General features: G+C 34.1%; 2 protein-coding genes across 2 annotated transcripts; both read right to left on the bottom strand.

Annotated features, from left to right (window-relative positions):
• Positions 1-541: 541 nt before the first annotated feature.
• Positions 542-5,335, bottom strand: LOC105782842 (glutamate receptor 3.7). The gene is made up of 6 exons (XM_012607882.2): positions 4,586-5,335; positions 2,786-4,131; positions 2,224-2,501; positions 2,081-2,112; positions 1,247-1,653; positions 542-1,158 (listed from the first exon to the last, which is right to left on the bottom strand). Exons 1-6 carry the CDS (start codon positions 4,842-4,844, stop codon positions 715-717), a joined length of 2,766 nt encoding a protein of 921 aa, XP_012463336.1. The 5' UTR covers positions 4,845-5,335; the 3' UTR covers positions 542-714.
• Positions 5,336-15,621: 10,286 nt separating this feature from the next.
• LOC128036142 (uncharacterized) lies at positions 15,622-18,736 on the bottom strand. The gene is made up of 5 exons (XM_052627027.1): positions 18,574-18,736; positions 17,852-18,463; positions 17,438-17,724; positions 16,521-16,607; positions 15,622-15,879 (listed from the first exon to the last, which is right to left on the bottom strand). Exons 1-5 carry the CDS (start codon positions 18,734-18,736, stop codon positions 15,622-15,624), a joined length of 1,407 nt encoding a protein of 468 aa, XP_052482987.1.
• Positions 18,737-21,461: the final 2,725 nt, after the last annotated feature.

A 21,461-nucleotide genomic window follows, 5' to 3' on the forward strand; every position in this document is an offset into this window, starting at 1 on the left:
GTTTTAGTAGTTAAGTACAAATGTGAGGTCTTTACTTAGAGAGTGAGAAGACTTCACTTGTTTTTATTGTGGATTAAAGATAAACTTGATTCATTTGTTGTATTGTGGTTTAAAGATATTGTAATTACTCAGTTGAGCTAAGCTTCACAGATATAGAAAAACTGGACTGCGTAAACAAATCGTGATATTTATTATTTACTTTGTTCTACTTATTTATCGCAATAACAACCGAAGTGACCATTGCAACTTAATATTTCCACTCAAGTCGTAAATTTCAAAGTAGTTAATAAGTGTGTGATTCAACAATATTTAAAGATTAAACAGATATTTAATAAAATTTATATACAAGTTATTGTTAAATAAATATTTTAGCCAGGTGGATTATAATTTAAGATATTATCATAGAGAGAAAGATATGTGGAGTTACATACAAGTTGAGGAAATAATGTGTCATTTCAATTATCGTGGCCTGCTTGATGTGCCTGTCTTACTTTTCCTGCATGGAAGTATTACTGATTCGCTTTTAAGAATTGCAAGTTAGTTTGGAAACATCTGGAATCTTATTACAGTTTTAAAATATAAGAGATATTTACAAGCATCACAGATCCTAAACATGTTGTACGAGTAGATTGGTATACATAAACAGATTTATGGGTTAAGCACTAAATGCTAATAATATATTTTCTCCCAATATCCTAACAAAACAAAAATGCTTCAAGTTGCTGTGCTGGTTGTGCTGGTTGGAGTTTCTGGAACTGGATTAACCTCGCACTGCATAAACATTTTCTTGATAGCTTCCTCTTTCTCGTCGATGAAGTCGAAAAAGTTAAAAAGGACCTGAGAGCAACGTGTAGTAGTTTGAACCGAGGATGAAGGGCGACAAAGTTTCATTTGCCTTCGCCTGTATCGAGCATATTGGCGAACCATTCGTAGAATAAATATCAGAAGTGCCACGAGAGTGATCAAACCGCATAAAAGATATAAGCCCCAGAAGCTGACTAAGTGAAGTTGGTTCGGTTCAGATTTCCCCCTCCTCTCTCCCGGACAACCCATCTTACAGAACCACTTAGCATGGATTTCCTGAAGCTTTCCAGTCTCAGAAAGTTTCAAGATTGCGGTCGACATGTCAACAGCAAGTGGGGAATCTCTCTGGAAAGCCTGATACAAAGAAGTTAACATAATATGAAGTTAGCATTCCAACCATACGTGTATGAATGCATTTTCATGTACGTAGAAGAGTACATACAAATCCCCATCCACTCTTTGTAAATGGTTGACCAATAATCCCGAAATCGGTTCGCTTTGACAGAAATAATTCAACATAAGAAAGTTCGTCGACAATGGCTGCTACCCCTCCATTATCTGGCCCTAGTCGTAGAGCAGTTTCGTACTCTTCCGGGGAGTGTAGTTTAACAAGCCGTGACCGTTGGATGTTAAGGTTATCAGATAGGTAACCATGTGCAAATGAACCAACTTGGTAACCGATCGGCCAACTGTTACCAATCAAGCTTTCAACTCCAGTAATAGGGGACGAAAGTTGCTGAACCGTAAGGATTGAAGTCAAGTTTGCTGTATAACTAGATGTTATCACCATCAATAGGAAAAGCCATACCACCATTACCAATCGCCCAAGTGTGCTTACGGTTACTTCCTCTGCATCATTAAAATGAATATTGTTACATTGAAGATCAACATGGATCATAAAAAATTTTAAAAACTTGATAGAAACGTCAATCCCATTTTTTTCTGACAAGTTTTTATTGAAAAAGAAAAAAGATAATGTGTCTGGATCCAACCAATTAGCCTGATCAGTGATCCGTGAAACCAAAAAGGCTCAATGTAGTACTGAGATAGGCTCATATCAGATAAAGATAATACAGCCCAGAGTGAACTGGAACTGCAATTCACGGTTTGTAAATTTCATAAGACCTAAAGAGGGAACATGTTTGGACTTTGATGAAAATATCAGCAATCGAGGACATCAAAAGTAGCCTAAGGCTAACATCACATCTGCCAAATGGTTGAAGCAATGAAAAAAATTTCTCAAATGAAATAAGCTAGTGAGCCAATGTTTCCTTACGGTTTGTCTTAAACAGCGTTGAGAAGCTGAACCTGCAATAGTAAATGAATGGAAGATATTAGAATTAGGCAGGCATGGGCTTGTTGAGTGCCCAAAGTGAGAAGATATTAGCTATAATTCTCTGAAACATTGCAATAACTTACATAAACATAGTCACAAGTTGCCTCCTAGGAGGACCACGAAAAGCATCGTTGACTCGATGCTCGAGAATCCAAATAACAAAAGCAATTATGAAAAAACCACCTGCAGTCATACACCACATGTCTGCCGTAAAAGGTTTTAGAAATACCCAAGCACTTGATTTTGTATTGTGAATTGGAGCTACTATGACAAGACCGGTAGTTATATAAGGCTGAGAAAAATCCACAACTTTCGTCCGATTCTTCACAATTGCAATGTCCCCAACAGCTGCATCAAACACCTGGTACCATAATTTTACAAATTGATTACGATGTACAAGCTCTATCTATAAACAAACATACCTCTGCACAGTGCAAGACCTTTAGATTTGTGTGGAACCATGCTATTTATCACTTATTGGACTAAGGTTTAACCATGCAACTGATTAGTTGTCCCTCGTCTTTTGTCATGAAAGAAACATCTAGAGCACGTGATAAAATAAAGTAAAATAAAAAGAGATGTTTGCCCCTATGGATTTATGACATTTTGGTGTGAAGGAATTAGGTAAATCAAGGTCATACTTACATCATCTGCAACCCTCTGTACGAGCTGACCATAATTAGGATTGGACTGACCATCCCCAAAAAGCTCAAATTTGTAAGGAACATTGTACGGGACAAATTTCAGTGCTTCAGTGAACACATCGATACAGTATCCTGCAATTTTATGGCTACCATTCAGTTTTGTAACAAAATCAACGAAACTGGCTCTATAAGGCACTCCGATTCTCAACGGATGTTCATCATCTGCAATCACCCAGCCGCGAGGTGCTTTGGTCTTTCCACCAGGCCAAGCAACTTTGCCAAGCTTCTGTTCTATCTCAGAATGCCTATTTTTTGTCCCTTGAAGGGTTTCTGGGGGAGAAACTGAGAAACCAAAGGTGTTAGACCAGAAACCAACGATATGAACAGCCATCTTGTCAATATTGATGACATCGTAACCAGAAGTTATAATGTTTCGATCTGAATTAAAACGAACTGGACCCGTTAAACCAGAGAAGCTTGTGTTCAATATATTATCTAGTAGTATAGCACCACCATCGAAAACTTTAAGCTTCTCCAAATGCATTTGAGTTGTTTTTGAATCATTTAGCTTAACACTTAATGAAAATGTGAAATTGTTGCCATCATTTATGAACTTGTCGATTGAGTGTGCAACTGTCCAAACCGTGTCATAAGCACAAAGGCCATAGGTATTCAACTCTGATTTTACCAACCCTTGCTGCTGCATCTTTCTCCATCGAGATATAAAATCCTTCATTTGGTTCGACTCTGGAATATGTTGGCGAAGTCCAACTACCCCTTGAAGCACACTAAGAGCAGTTCTATTCATGGAAGCAAATGAATCTATGGTAGCAGAAAGCCAATCTGTTGCAAACCACACATAGTTACTGCTCATCATCTGAAGCTTTTCAGCAGTGGCAAAAATTCTTAATCCAGGGTCTGGGTCAACATGAACAATATAAACACGAGGACCTAGCAATCTAGATTGATTGAGAACAGCTACGATGTCATGTTGTGTAAAACGTACAGGCAAGGGCAATTTATAGACAGCGTTTGCCATTCTCCTATTGAGTTCATCATTTAGGGCAGATATCCCATTCCTCCCATAATCATTATCCACATAGATAGCAATGACCTCTTTCCATCCATAAAAATCAACTAAAGAAGCCATAGCATTCATTTGGTAGGAATCGCTCTGCACAGTTCGGACAAAGAATGGAAATTGCTTAGCAGAGAGACTTGGATCGGTGGCGGCATATGAAACAAGTGGAACTTGAAGACCATTGGCAATTTCAGAAATCATATGAGCAATTGAAGATGACTGTGGACCAATAAAAGCCACCACCTCTTTTTCAATTACTTGATAAGCTGACAAAAAAACAAAGATTCAATCTGTTTTAGAACAACTTTAGTTTTTGTTTAATATTCTTAGCAGTAAAATTTTTGAAGGAATATCATGACTCAAAGGGACGTTTTGCCAGATATGGAAATCACACCACATAGAACGCATAAGATCAAGAGAGATATGACATCTTTCTGAGCTCATTGAAGGATTAAAAAGCTTAGCAATTTCATTATGATCAAGCTAGAATATAATTGAAGGAAAGCTAGAAACAAATTCATGTTAACCTAGAACAGAGAGCATAAGGAGGAAGATATACAGTAAAACTGAATTAGACATCATAACTTTTCCCACCATCCAAAATATTCACTAAAATTGTGATTAAAAAAAAAAGAAAACAAAGCCTGCTAAAATTAACCATGTATTATAACAGTTTTAAGCAGCAAAAAAGGAAGAATGAAAGAACAGAATTCAAGTTACCTTCAATAGATCCCAAGAAGGCATTGCAATTAGCATCAGCCTCAATCAAATTAAGACGAGTTCCATTCAGAATAGTGGGAGTAGCATTGATATCAGAGATTGCAGCTTTCATTGCTGCCTTTGCAACTCTACCAATAACAGAATCAAAAGTGAAAACAGCACCAACATGTACAGCACCAGGCTTCTGACAACCCACAAGACAATTAAGGGTCACCCATATCATCAAACAAAAAAACCAAGAAAACCCAAGATTTTTCATTGTTGAAAGCTATCAAAACCAACAACTTGAATGAAAATGAGCCTCTCTCCCCCTTTTTTGCCCTTAATCTGTTTAAAGAATTGGCCTTTGTCTACAGTCCGGAATTCATGGGGTTAAAAAATCTTAATAACAGAAAGCCAAGCATGAATTTTTTTACTAATACCTAGATTATAAAATCAATAAGAAAACTCAAACTCAACCGGCAAAATAAAATTCACACTTAAATAATAATTAAGAAAAAAAACTTGGGAGTTTGGAAGGGAAGAGTCAAGAGCGTTAAAGCTAGCTAAAGTAGTACTAAAATTCAATGGCTGCAAAGTAGTAAATTGGAAGTAAGAAAAATGTGATTTAGACATGGAATTTGGAACTTGTGGAAGTCATGTTTAAAACAAACAGTGACGTAAGGCATCTGGTAATTGAACTTCTTAGAGGCATTTGGTCTTTTCCAATGGAGCAAAACAGATTACTATGCTTTTCTTTGAATAATTGATAGACAATAAATTCAATGAATGAACTGCTAATTTTCTTTGGCTCAGAAAAAAAGTTAAAAGAAAAAGAAATTAAGACTTTATTTAGGAAAGAGATAGATTTATCATTTATTAGTACTACTTGCATTGCATGCACCAGTGTACATTATTTTTTAATGAAAGAATAAGAAAGTTTCGTTTCTACGTGCACAAAGGTGCGTGATTCACACGCTTGGAATCATAGAATCTAATTCTAATTTTTTTGTTTTAATTTTTCATAAATAATTTTTAAATCCCACCTATCAGCTTAAAAAATATTTTGCTCTAACTACTAAAAATATTTTTTTAAATGAGGATCCAATTGGAAAGGGTAAGTATAATTAATTTTTCATTTAATAATTTAATTTTTTAAAATTAAATATTTTAATTACTTTCTTTACTTACTATTAATTGAGGGTCGAAAAATATATAAAATTTTATATTATCCATATAATAAATTTAATTCTCCAATATTTACCATCTTAAATATTAAAAAAAAACAATAAATTCTATAAAGTTTCACTCTCCACAATACACACCCCGAACTCCCATGAACCACCAAACACGATGCTTCAACATCTTCAATTCACCCTCACCGACCACTGGCAACACCGGCGGTCTCCTCTCTACTTATTCTTTCACTTCCTCTATTTTTTTCCCTCTTCTCTTCTTTTCTTTCCTTTTTCGTTTTCCAAAAAAACCCTAGTTGTTGTCCACTATTGCGTTGTCAGAGCTGCCAATTGTTGCTACTTCTTGGATGATTGCACCATCGTTCAGGTCGTCTTTTCCGACCACTAACATTTCTAGGCCTCCTTTTCCTCCCCTGGTCAGCATGTGAGATCACCAAGAGATGAACCTAAACCAAGCCAAATTGAGTTCTTGTTTCTTTTTTTGTTGTTGATGATGTTTATTATTATTATTTTATCTTGATGGTTCATGGTTTATTGAGTGTTTTTATGAGCATCGAGTATTAGGGGTGTTGTGGATATTGAGATTTCAAAGTATTTTGGAGTTGATTTTGAGTCAGCTGAGAGGTTAGAAAGGTAGATGATGAAAGATGGGTGAGGGTTGTTGCTTGGTGGCAGTAGGGCATAGGAGTTGAGGGAAAATGCATAGATAAGATTTCTATTTTAAAATTTAATAAAATCATGTAAATTCTAGCCATTACAAACTCTATCCATCCATTCTTATTCACTTCAATACACTTTCATATACCTTGTTTAAATAAGGAATTTGGTAATGAACTTTTTATAAAAATAGAATAGATAAGATTTTATTTTACATTTAATAAAATCGTGTAGCATATTGTACCCATTATTAACTCTATTGACACATTCTAATTCGCAGTTGTATTAAGGTTTTATATTGACATTCATTGTGGTTAGAAAAATTGACCAAAATAATTATTTTGCTATTAAACCCTTGACAACTTAACCAATTGGGACTAGCAAAAGGAGATGATAACTATATGTATTAAGGGTTTTATTTTAAATTCAAAGTCTTTTATTAACCTAAACATTGAAACTATATAATAATTACATTCCAATTAAATCAAACTAAAAAAAGAAAAAAATAATCTAGACAACTTTGAGAGGTTAGTGTACCCTTTTAATCTTGGATGAAACTAACATTACTTCTTTGTTCAAAAAAAAACAAAAACTAACTTTACTTCAAAACCAATCATCTAAACAGTACAGATACCAAGTTGTAGTAGTTATGGAACTTTTATAATACGACTCGGATCGTATATATATATATATCGACCTCTACATAAATCTTCTACACTTTACTAGTTGACATATAGGCTGCAGCATCTTCGGCAACCGCAATTGTAAGTAACGACCACTTCGTGACTTACCATTTTTGATAAAAATAGGAAGTTATGGGAGAGATAACTATGAGCAAAAGAAAAGTGCATCTTAATAATTAAGAAAAAATGGTGCATATGAATAGTTATATAAAAATAAATGTTTAGTTTTAGTTTTATTAGTAGCGGCAACTCCATTTTTGTCTTTTTTGTTGACTTTGCAAGAAAAGGTTGCACCCTAAACAACTGTCAGATTTGCACACGTGGCACTTATCCATAACATCACTCGGCTGTAATACCATAGAAGTAGAAGAAGAGCTCTCCGCCATGGTCAAGGTACCGAAATCCAATCCAAAGTCAACAACGACATCAACAGTGAATGAAGATGAAGGTACTGAACCAATGATGATGTTTTTTAGGACAAAAGCCATTGCAAAATTTTCTTGTTTGGGTGAAAGACGAAGGAGTGGAGATGGTGGCTACATCATAAAGGGCGGAGCTACAGTAGATTGTTCTCTTTTTCTTTGCTTAAGCATAAAAAAAATTAAAATTTCTTGAGTATAGTAATGGTGTTAACTGAAAATTTATAGTTTTTAAATGGACTAAAAGAATAACTTTTCCTTTATTTAGGTCCAATCAATGATCCATTAAGGCTTTAATGGCCAGTGGCCATTTTTGTCAATTTTCTAATGAAAGTGACTAAATTGAAAAAATAAATTAAAATGACCAAAATAGGAATGACACCATTTTAGGGAGACCTCTACCTTATTAAAATGTATTATTAATAAATTTGTAAATAATTTTAAAAACATTAAAATAAATCTGATCATTATATTTTTAACAATACACTTATTTTTTATATAATCCCTAGAACCATCATGTCCTCTTATACTAACAACAATACTAATGTTAATCAATTAAGATTCAATCGGCAATAATATACTATTAAATATAAATATTTTAATTTTAATTTATACAATTTTGTTAATCTTAACATTGAAATAGATGGCGAAACTTAAACCTTACATTTCTCTGATTTTTATTTAATTATAATCACTCCTCAGCAACTTTTTGAATTCAATATATTAAAATTTAAATCTACAACATTTTTCAAATTAAATTATTAAAATGAAGAAAAATTTAATAATGGATACCTTTAACTGGAAAGCTCTTCCTTTTCACTATTTGGTATGCTTTTGAATTTTGTTGCTTAATATTAAAGTGAAGTTTTATTCCTCTTAGCTTTAGCATCCAATTAGATTGATTCTCTGTGTGCATCCAATTTACTTTAGTTTTCTACAAAAAGATTTCTTTTCATCTAAATTAATTAGATGCAATCCTTCACTCATAAGAAGACTTGATTCGGATCTATCAAAGTAAATACAGTTTTTACATGGCTAGAAGCCTAATTTAAAAACAAATGCAAATTCTACTTATACAACAAATGCAAGCAAAATGGCGACTGAATGGATGGAACTTGTAAGATTGTTGCAGCGCGGTTAGATTACAACTTTTCCTCAGCCAGAGTCTTCTCTCCAAGCTTGAACATCTTTTCAAAATGTAAGAGAATTTAATTAAAAATATAGACTCAAAAAATTGGTTTAGACAAAAAAATAAGACCCGCTTTTTAATTGGGTAAGATTTTTTTAGCTCGGACGCGGCTCGAATTTGTCTACATTTTTTTTGCTGTTGTTTATTGCCAATTTGATATTATATTGCTACCATTTTGTTGTTATTATTTGGATATTGTATGACTCTTGTTTTATTATTGATTTTGCTACTATTTTAGAGGTATTTGCTTGCTAAGTTGCAACTATCTTAGTGTTATTTAAGTATAAATACTTTTTTTAATGTATTTTCAATTTGTTGAGAAAATTTTATTTTAATGTTTTTAGTGTATTTGATGTATTATATTTTTAAAATTTATTTTTATATACAAAATAATATAAAAAATTTTAATACGACCGAGTTGGATCGGGTTGAGCTTGGGTTTAGTATCTTTTATTTGGGTCGGGTTTGGGCAAAATTTTATGCTCATTTTTGGGTTGAGCCTGAGCCTAGAAAAGGGGCCTAAAATTTTAAATTGTTTCAACCTGGCGCATGATCAAGTCTAGGTTAAAGTAAGGAGATGTAAGAGAACCGGGTTTTAGAATTAAGCTTTCTTTGGATCACCGATGAGATTATTTCCAGTGAGGTTAAAAAAGTGACAATAAAAATAATTATTATAGCAGTGGGATTGGTATTGTAGATTACAATCAATGGTGAAAATTTGTTTGGATTCAATTGCAGCGATGGCGGTGAGATGAATTATAATGAAAAGAGAAAATGATCATTAAGGATATTAAAATAATATTTGTATTTAATGGAATTTATAACATATTTAAAATTTTAATAAATAATTAAAAATATTCGAATTACTAAAAATAGGTACATTATTCATATATTTATTTAATTATTTTAATTAATTAATATATAATTACATGAATTTATTTATTCTATTAAATGAAATAAAAATATTGAGAAATTTACTTAAAATATTAAAATTAAAATAATAAACAATTGTAAAAATAAAATACATATTGAATTTGATAATAAGATAATCTATTAAATTAATAAAGTTATTTTAGATTTTTAAATAAAAAAAATGTAAACATTTACAAGATACGTTTGGTTCACTGTAATGGAATAGAACTGTAATGAAATAGAGCTGTAATCAGTAATTCAATTGTTTGGTTGAATGGAATGAAATAGAGCTGTAATAATATTATTGTGTTTGGTTGAATGGAATAGAGGTTGTAATAGCATAGGAAAAAAGCTGAAATGACCAGAAGACCCTTAGTATAATTTTTTAAAATAGATTATTATTGTTATTGTTATTAAATTTTAATAAAAATAAAAATAAATAATTTAATCATGTTTTAATATAATTATTATTAATTTAATAATATATAATTTAATAACATTTTTAATATAATTATGTTTTTTTGTAAAAATATTAAAAAACCAAAATATATCCTTTACTTAAATTTAGTGATCATTTTGTAATTTTTAAAATTAAATAACCAAATTATAAACTTACTAATAATTTGATGACTTGAGTGTAATTTACCCATAAAATCCCACCAAATACCTAAGCCCACCCACCAAAATCCCAAAATACACCAGCCATCATCACTTTCTTCCCCCATTATTTTTTTCCTTTCACCCAAATTTTCCATCAATAAGAACAAACTAAAGCCCATCAACCCAATCTAGGAGAAAGCTCTAGGAGCCATTGATGCTTCAACCAATGAAACAAAAGCAGTTAACTCTCCTAAAAAGCAACAATCAACAATTAATTTCCTTCGGTTACCTAAATAGTCCCCTTCACAAGCTTCTTCAACCTGTCATTTCCTACAAAAATGCCCTTTCCAAATCCTACATCCACCTAAGACTCCCCTCCCCTGAATCAGAAAACATATGTTCAGTGAGCCTCCCCCTTTCGATCCTTTTCCCTTTCCACTTCTTCTCTGGCAAAAGTAGGAATTTCGTCTCGTAAGCATTGATGTATCCCTCATTTTAATCCTTCAACAGCCAACAGATAGGCAACACCATTCCAACATTTTTTTTTATCTAAAATGATAAAATATTCATCCTTCCCTTCTTATCTACATGTTATGCTTAGAAATTTTGGATCCTAAAATTCTCAAAGTGCAACAAGCCATGACTCTCTTTTCTGCCTTAAGGACCAAACAGTAAAAAAGATGAATTAACATGCAATCTAATTGTTTAAAAATTTAAGCAGATTCGGCTCCTTTAGGTGTTCCTGTAGATGGGTGGTTTTTTTTATTTTATTTTGTTTGAGTGTTTGAGATTGAGATGATTGCGTCTCTTTTTTTAAAGATAAATGTTATAAATTTTTTTTCTTCCATGGTTTACTTGTTGCAATATTCAAATTAAAGTGTTGCGGTTTTTGATCGATTTTCTTTGTTTAATTTTGGAGTTTTAAATGATTTTCTATAAGGGTAAATTGGGCAAAAAAAGAAATCTATTCCGAGAATCACCGAATAACCCATTCAGAGGTGGGAGTGGGTAATGGTGATTATGGGACTTTGTCGCTTAGTCCCGGAATGGTCATTCGATTGAATGGTCATTCAGCCAACCAAACGTTTGCTTCACTGTGGTGGGATGAATACACCCGGAATGGCTAAGCCATTCAGGTGAATCAAATATGGTGTTAGGGTGCCTTTGGATTTCAATGCACCTTCATTGCGTGGAATATAACTCCTTTTCACCCCGTCTTATAAATTAAACGTAGTAAAATATGTTTAGTTGCCAAAAAGGTCTAGTTGCCAAATCTCACCTTCAATGAATAATGAAATTATTCTTTCATCCCTTTTGTCAATTGTTTTTCTTTTTCTATTTATTACTTTTTGGTTATTTTAATTACATTATCTTAAAATATTTTAAAGTGATCATTTTAAATTTCATTTAGTTATTTTCATTTTAAGGTTGAAGTTATTTATTTCATAAAATATTTATAAATTATGTAATTAGTTAATTAAAGTATTTAAATAAATTTATAAAAGCACTATTAAAATTTTAATATTATTAAAAATATAAAAAGAATTCAATAATGGTTCTTTTTATTAATGTCTTTAATGATCATTTTTTATTTTTATCTCACCGTCACTATTGTTGTAACACCTTTAACCTATATTTGTCACCAAACTAGGGTTACGGAGTATTACCGGAGTTTACAGTTCAAACAAATACATAATTAAAAACATTTCATAATAAAATAATAAACATATTAAAGCTAACTTAAAACATACATATTGTCCCTTCTATGAGCCATTGAGGCCCTAATTACACGTTAGAAACAAGTCGAGACTAAATCGAAGACTCAGAGAAATTTTCAAGAAATAAGGAAAATTTTCCAAACTGTAGGGGTCACACGGCCGTGTGACTCACACGGCCAAGAGACACGCCCATGTCTCAGGCTATGTGGACATTCGAAATAGGGACACACGACTGTGTTCCAGCCTATGTCCGTGCCTGTGTAACTCACTGACTTGGGTCACACAACCAAGCCACACGCCCTTGTGCCAAGCCGTGTACCCTTTGAAATAACCCCACATGCCAGTGTGCCATGCTGTGTGCTAGGCTGTGTAACAGCCTGACTTGCAACCCTATGAAAGCTACAGGGGACACACAACTGAGACATACGCCCGTGTCTCTGCCCGTGTGGACGAAACTAGACCATTTTACAATCCATTTTTCTCACCCAAACTAGCATGTAACTATATCCAAAAGTGCACAGTACACAAGCCTTAATAAGGCACCAAAATCAAACATAAACAAGTCATATACATTTAGTATAACATCATACAACCAATATGCCCTTAGGCACCTCAAATGACAATAAATAAACATGTTTAATCAAGTATTCAATTTGGCCAAAATGACTAACTAACCTTCAACTAAACTTGCATCAATTCAAACCATTGAATTAACTTACCATAGCCTATAAAATGGTATAAAATATGCCATTCATTCACTAACACCAATAGGCATATACACCTTTCATAACAAGATACCAAACCACAAGTTACAAGACTTATACAATGTGCATATTCATCCATCACAATTCAAACATATTAAGCCAAACATCTAACATAACAAGGCTAATATTTACATGCTATAAACTAAGCTGATATCATCATCAAAATGCTAAATCACAAGCCAAAACAAATGGCTATTCCAAAAACCCAAACATATGGCAACATTAGCTAAAATACCTATACATGCCATTATAACCAAAATTAAACATCTGTAAGTACTGAAAGAGCCGATAGATATCCGACAACTTTCCAACCCAAACGAGCTTCCAACAACTACAAAATACAAAAAATAACACAAAGTAAGCATGTCATGCTTAGTAAGTTCGTAACACATATAGTTTTACCTTGCCAATACAATATACAACCACAAAGCATGTAAAACCAATCCAACATGAGAATAACGAATTCAAAAACTTATATATGTACATTCATACTCTTAATTTGCACGAGGTACACATTATCTACCTTTCATCAAACTGTGTAATTTACATTGAAAGCTCTTAACGAAGTTCACATGAGGTAATAATACGATGGTTGACACATCCCTTTTCATAATTCGATAACCGAAGTTATCCCTTTTCATAGTTCGACAGTCGAAGCTATCCCTTTTCATAATTTGATGGTCGTCACCATCCATTTTAATTTTTCGACGGTCGTCACCATCCATTTTCATAATTTGATAGCCGAAGATATCCCTTTTCATATATCAATAGCCGAAGTCATCCCTTTTCATAGTTGGATAATCGTCCCCATCCCTTTTCATTGTTCATGGTTGTCTCCTTCCCTTTTCATAATCGATAGCTGAAGCTATCCCTTTTCATAGATCAATAGTCGAAGTTATCCCTTTTTATTCATCGATGATCGTCGTTACGCTGGTGGATGTTTTTCATCAACACTCAATTTAATATTGTATAATAATAGCATTCAAATCATAAAATAAAAATGAAACTTAAACGTATGAACTTACCTTGACGATAATCGTAGAAAAATAAAGTAGACTAATCCGAAACTTTTTTTTGCCTCGATCTAGAGCCGTACGTGGTTTATCTTGATCTAAATGAATAAATTCAGCTTAATTCAATAATCATTCTATTAAATTTAACTCAAATTCACATTTTAACAAAATTATAATTTTGCCCCTATACTTTTGGTTTCATTACAATTTAGTCCTTAGGCTCGTAAAATGAAATTCATGCAATTTCACCCCTACCCAAGCCTAGCCGCATATCATACAAGCTTATAGAAGCCTGCACATTTCATTAATTTGCAAATTACACCATGAATATTTCACATTTTTTATTTAACTCTTAATTGAAAAATTTATCAAAAATTCACTTAACAAAAGTTATTTATCTAACAACAAGGATTCATTTTCTTCCATTAAACATCACAAACAACTAAAATGCATTCATGGTAAAACCCTAGACATTCAAACAATTTTGCAAATTAGTCATTGGGCTAGGTAGATTAAACTACAATGACTCCAAAAACATAGAAACCATTAAAAACGAGACAAACAATACTCACATGCAAGCAAAATTGAGAAGGCCGAATGTTGAAGCTTCCGTGGATGTTCTTCCTTTTGATTTTTGGTGGTGATAAATAATTTAGGAAGATGACATGTTTTATTTCTTTTGTTTTTACTAAATTATTAACTTAATTACTAAATTAACCTTACTATTAACCTTTAAATTTTCATAACTATTGTCCATACTTGCCTACTCAATATTTTAATGGTCTATTTACCACATAAAACCCACAACTATTTAATATCATAACCATTAGATCCCTTTAACTTATAGAACTCAAGTTTTGCACTTAATGCAATTTAGTCCTTTTTATCGAATTAAGCATGCAAACGATAAAATTTCTTAATGAAATTTTGATACGGTACTACTATCATGCTGTAGACAATAAAATAATAATAAAACAAATTTTTTGACTTTGGATTTGTGGTCCCGAAACCACTGTTCTGATTTCACTAAAAACAGGCTATTAGAACTCTCCCCACTAAGGGAATTTTCGTCACTGAAAATCTTACCAGAAAAGAGGTTTGGATAATGCTTTCTCATAGCTTACTCGGGTTCCAAAGTGGCTTCTTTTTTCCCATGTCGCTGCCAAAGAACCTTTGCTAAAGCTATGTTCTTATTCCTTAATTGTTTAACCTCTCGAGCCAGAATTCAGATTGGTTCTTCACTGCACGACATATTAGCTTGAATCTCTATATTTGTTAGGGAGATAACATGTGAAGGATCAGATCGATACTATCGTAACATAGACACATGAAAGATATTATGCATCTTTTCTAATTCTGACGGCAAGGCTAATCGATACGCAACAGGTCCAATTCTTTCAATAATCTCATATGGCCTGATAAATCGCGGACTTAGCTTTCCTTTGCGGCCAAACCGAAGGCCTTTCTTCTAGGGTGATACTTTTAGAAATACTTTATTGCCGACTTGAAATTCTATGCTTTTACGTTTAAGATCCGCATATGATTTCTATCAATCCGAAGCTGCTTTCAAACTATCCCGAATCACTTTTACTTTTCCTTCGGTCTCACGAATCAAATCAACCCCGTGTATCTTTTTCTCATTGAGCACAGTCCAATATAACAGAGTTTGGCATTTACGACTATAGAAAGCTTCACACGGTGCCATCTTTATGCTCAACTGAAAACTGTTGTTATACTCGAATTCAACTAACAGTAAATATTTCTCCCAGTTGCGTCCGAACTCTAATACACAGCAACGAAGCATATCCTTGAGAATTTGAACCACTCGCTCAGACTAACTATCGATCTTAGGCTGAAATGCAGTGCTAAAATGCAACTGTGTACCTAGAGCTTCCTGTAACTTTTTTCAGAACCGTGATGTAAACCGCAGATCTCTATCAGAGATGATGAAAACTGGCACCCCGTGTAATCTGACAATCTCAGAAACGTATAATAAAACTAATCTCTTAAGGGAGAAATCTGTAATAACTGGAATAAAATGTGCTGACTTCGTTAAACGATCAACGATAACCCAAATGACATCTTTCTTACTCGGAGATAGGGGTAAACCCAATATGAAATCCATAGTAACTCGATCCCATTTCCACTCTGATATCATCACTAGCTGTAATAATCCAGAAGGTACCTGATGTTCAGCTTTAACTTGCTGACATACTAAACATTTAGATACAAAGTCAGAAATCTCATGTTTCATTCCCGGCCACCAGTACACCTGTTTCAAATCACTGTACATTTTATTACTTCCCAGATGAATAGATAAGCTTCCACTATGAGCTTCATACAAGGTTCTCTGAATAAGCTCTGGATTTTTCAGTACACAAATTCTATCTTTGAATAATAAGCAATCATTGGGTCCTATCTGAAATTCTGAATCAGAAGTCGACTCACACTGTGCCCGTTTAGCTAGCAACTCATCATTACATTTTTTAGCTTCGCAGATCTATTCTAAAAACATCGGTCTAGCTTTTAACTCGGCCAAGATCGAGCCATCATCAGATAATGTCAGTCACATATTCGTCGCTCGTAGAGCAAATAAAGACTTTCTATTCAGAGCATCAGCAACTGCATTTGCTTTTCCTGGATGATAATCAATGATCAACTCATAGTCTTTTAACAGTTCGAGCTATCTTCACTGTCTCAGATTCAAATCCTTCTGCAAAATTAGATACTTCAAACTCTTATGATCGGTAAATATATGACATTTTTACCGAACAAATGGTGTCACCAAATTTTCAATGCAAACACAATAGCTGCTAACTCTAGGTCATGTGTCGGATAATTCTTTTTGTACGACTTTAACTGTCCGGAAGCATAAGTTATCACATCACCTTCCTGCATCAAAGCACAACCTAAACCATTTAAAGATGCATCATTGTAAATAAAAAATTATTTACCCGATTCAGGCTGAACCAAAACTAGTATCTCGATTAATAGTGCTTTCAACTAATTGAAACTTTGCTAACATTTCTCGGACCATTCAAATTTCACATCTTTCTATAATAGTCGCGTCATCGGTGAATCTATCATTGAGAACCCTTTGAAAAATTTTCGATAGTAATCGGCTAATCCCAGAAAACTTCTAACTTAGGATACTTTTCTTGTTGGTTTCCAATTAACAATTGCTGAAATTTTAGTCGGGTCCAATCTGATGCATTTAGCCGATACTATATGTCTTAAAAAATTGACTTTTCGGAGCCAAAATTCACATTTGCTAAATTTAGCAAAAAGTTGTTTATCTCTTAGGGTTTACAACACAATTCTCAAGTGTTCAGCATGCTCGGGTTCGTCTTGTGAATATATCAAAATGTCATCAATAAAAACCACAACAAATTTGTCTAAATACGGTCAGAAAATTCTATTCACTAAATCCATAAATACTTTAAGTGTATTAGTTAAACCAAACGACATCACAAGAAATTCATAATGTCCGTACTTAGTTCTAAATGTATTTTTCGGCACATCGAAATCTTTAACTCGTAGCTAATAGTAGCCAGAATGAAGATCAATATTTGAAAATACTATGGCACCTTTCAACTAATCAAACAGATTGTCAATTCGAGGCTGTGAATATTTATTCTTGATTGTAACATTGTTGAGCTAACGGTAGTCAATACACAATCTCATTGATTTGTCCTTTTTCTTAACAAATAGAACCGGAGTACCCCAAGGTGAAAAATTAGGTCGAGCAAAACCCCATCTTTCAACTCTTTTAACTCGGTAAGATCCATTCTATAAGGTGTTACTGATATCGGTGATGTACCAGGTACTAGTTCAATAGCAAACTCAACTTCTCTAATCGGCGGTAATCCAGGTAACTCATTCAAAAATACATCAGAATACTCACAAACCACTTGCACTGACTCAAGCTTCAATTCAGACATTTTAGAATCCAATACATAAGCAAGGTAATCGTCGCAACCTTTTCTCACATATTTCTGTGCTGACATAGCTGAAATAACAATAGGCAGTGGGACTATCAGATTCAATACGAAGCATTTCACCGTCCTGACATTTCAATACATTAAGCTTTCATCTATAGTTTACAACAACGTTATGTAGAATTAGCCAATTCATACCCAAAATCACATCAAACTCGTCAAATGACAACAGCATCAAATCAGCCAGAAAATTGTAACCCTTAGTCATCAACGGACAGTTCTTGCAAACTTTATCAACTAAAACATGTTGACCTAGAGGGTTCGACACTTTAACCATGAATTCAGTGGACTGAACAAGCAAATTCTTACGAGTTACTAAATTCGTGCATACATACGAATGGGTTGATCCCGGATCAATCAAAGCAATCACATTAGTATCAAAATTAGAGAAAGTACCGTTAATAACATTTGGTGTAGAAGCTTCCTCACATGCATGGATAGCGTAAGCACTAGTTGGTGCTCGTGCTTTAAATCTCATAGCAGAGCCTTTTCTTCTACCATGGCTTCCACTTGTGTTTCCAAGGTTGCAATGTGGTCTAAGCCTCGTGGCAGTGTTACTAGGTTGCACATTTTGAACCTTTTCTTGCTCAGATATTTCTGGGCAATCATGAATAAAATGCTTAAACGAACCACACTTGAAACACGCCCTGTCTTTCGCTCTACACTCACCAAAATGTCGACGTCCACATCGTTGACAATCAGGTTTATTATCTGTTACACTACCTACGGATGTAGCTTGCATCCTTGAACCTGCATAATGTTTGCCTCGGTCACTATCAAGGTATCCCACTAAAGCAATCGAATGATTATGGTATTCTTTCGATCTCTTCGACTGTGATGGATACTACTTTTCGTTCGACCTTTTTCTTGAATCTTTGGCTTCAAAATCGGCTTTTCTTTCTCTTTACTAAGCTCCTCAGCTTTATGTGCTCTATCAACTAAAACAACAAATTCTTTTAGTTCGAGAATCCCAACTAGAAGTTTAATATCTTCATCTAATCCATCTTCAAACCATTTACACATTACAGTCTCAGTCGGAATGCACTCCCGGACATATTTACTTGATCGAACAAACTCTCGTTCATTCTCTGACACTGTCCTATGGACCTACTTAAGCTCGAGAAATTCTTTATGCTTCTGATCAAGGAATCTTTGACTTATATATTTCTTTCTAAACTTGTTTTGGAAGAATTCTCAGTCGATACGCTTTCTTGACGCAATTGAAATTAAGGTATTCCTCCACTGATATGTCGAATCTTTTAGGAGAGATACTGCACACTTCACACATTCAGCTGGTGTACAAGATAACTCATTGAAAAATCGGATAGTATTCTCTAACTAAAACTTGGCTCTCTCAGGATCATCATCAACTATAGATGGAAATTCTTTAGCCCCATATTTGCAAATTTTTTCGACTAGCGGTTTATTAGCTCGCACTTTTTCCACGCCTAGAGGAACAACAAGAACTGGTTGGGGAACATGTGGGGGTGGAGGTCGTTGAGCTGCTGGGTTCATTTGTACGAACTCGGTAAGTCACTCACTCATCATTGGAAAGAAAGCTTCCCTAGCTTCCCCCTTTAGCCCTTAGATATGGGCCTTGAACCACTTGACACTGCTCCGTGAACGGAGGCTTACGCGTTACTTTCAACTTCAATCGGAGTCGGCTCGGTTGGATGTCTTTGCTATAAGAAAACATGTTATAAGACAATCAGGAGATATCACACTATCACAGGTTATATAATGGCATGTATAGCTAGACTCAAACAAGCTACATTCAATTCGAGAATTGACTAAATCATAGCTTTGATACCAATAAATGTAACACCCCTAACCTGTATCCGTCGTCGGACTAGGGTTACGGAACATTATCGAAGTTTATGGTTCAAACAAAGACATATTTAAAAACATTTCATAATAAATCAATAAACAAATTAAAACCAACTTAAAACATGCATATTGTCCCTTATACGAGCCCTCGAGGCCCTAATTACGCGTTAGAAACAAGTCAGGACTAAATCAGAAACTCAGAGAAATTTTTCGAAAATAAGGAAAATTTTCCAAACTGCAGAGGTCACACAGTCGTGTGGCCAAGTTGTGTGACTCACATGGCCAAGAGACACGTCTGTGTCTCAAGCCATCTAGACATTAAAAATAGAGACACACGACCGTGTTCCAGCCTGTGTCCGTGCCCGTGTAACTCATTGATTAAGGACACATGGCCAAGCCACACACCCGTGTGCCAGGCCGTGTACCCTTCGAAATAATCCCACACGCCTGTGTGTTAGGCCATGTGTTAGACCGTGTAACAGCCTGACTTGCAACCTTTCGAAAGTTATAGGGGACACACGACTAAGACATACGCCCGTGTCTCTGCTCGTGTGGACGAAACTAGACCATTTTAGAATTCATTTTTCCCACCCAAACTAGCATGTACCTATATCCAAAAGTGTATAGTACAAAAGCCTTAATAAGGCACCAAAATCAAGCATAAACAAGTCATATACATTTAGTATAACATCATACAACTAATATGCCCTTAGGCACCTCAAATGACAATAAATAAACACGTTTAACCATGTATTCAATTTGGACAAAATGACTAACTAACCTACAACTAAACTTGTATCAATTCAAACCGTTGAATTAACTTACCATAGCCTATCAAATGGTATAAAATATGCCATTCAGTCATTAACACAAATAAACATATACACCTTTCATAGCAAGATACCAAACCATAACAAGTTATAAGACTTATACAATGTGCATATTCATCTATCAAAATTCAAATATATTGCCATAAACTAAGCTGATATCATCATCAAAATGCTAAACCACAAGCCAAAACAAATGGCTATTCCAAAATCCAAAACACATGGCCAACATTAGCCAAAATACTTATACATGCCATTATAACCAAAATTAGACATCCGTAAGTGTCGAAAGAGCCAATAGATAGTGTGATAGATCTCTGACGACTTTCAACCCGAACGAGCTTCCGAAAACTACAAAACACAGAAATATAACACAAAGTAAGCATGTCATGCTTAGTAAGTTTGTAACACATTCAGTCTAACCTTGCTAATACAATATACAACCACAAAGCATGTAAACCCAATCCAACAGGAGAGCATCTAATTCAAAAACTTATATAGGTACATTCATACTCTTAATTTTCACAAGGTACACATTATCTACCTTTCATCCAATTAGTGTAATTTACATTGAAAGCTCTTACCAAAGTTCACACGAGGTAATAATACGATGGTTGACACATCCCTTTTCGTAATTCGGTAGCCGAAGCTATCCCTGTTCATTATTTGATGGTCATCACCATCCCTTTTCATTGTTCGATGGTTTTCACCATCCTTTTTAATAATTTGATAGCCGAAGCTATCCCCTTTCATAGATCGATAGCTAAAGCCATCCTTTTACATATGCCGATGGTCGTCACCATCCCTTTTCATAATCGATAACCGAAGCTATTCCTTTTCATAGTTGGATGGTCGTCACCATCCCTTTTTATTATTGATGGTCGTCACCATCCCTTTTTGTAATCGATAGTTGAAACTATCCCTTTCATAGATTGATAGCAGAAGCTATCCTTTTTCATTCGTTGATGATCGCCGTTGCGCTGTCAAATTTTTCATCAACACTCAATTTAATATTGCACAATAATAGCATTCAAATCATAAAATAAAAATGAAACTTAAACATACGAACTTACCTCTTCGATAATCGTAGAAAA

Source organism: Gossypium raimondii, chromosome 13 (genome assembly GCF_025698545.1).
Source record: "Gossypium raimondii isolate GPD5lz chromosome 13, ASM2569854v1, whole genome shotgun sequence".
Taxonomy (NCBI): Eukaryota; Viridiplantae; Streptophyta; class Magnoliopsida; order Malvales; family Malvaceae; genus Gossypium; species Gossypium raimondii.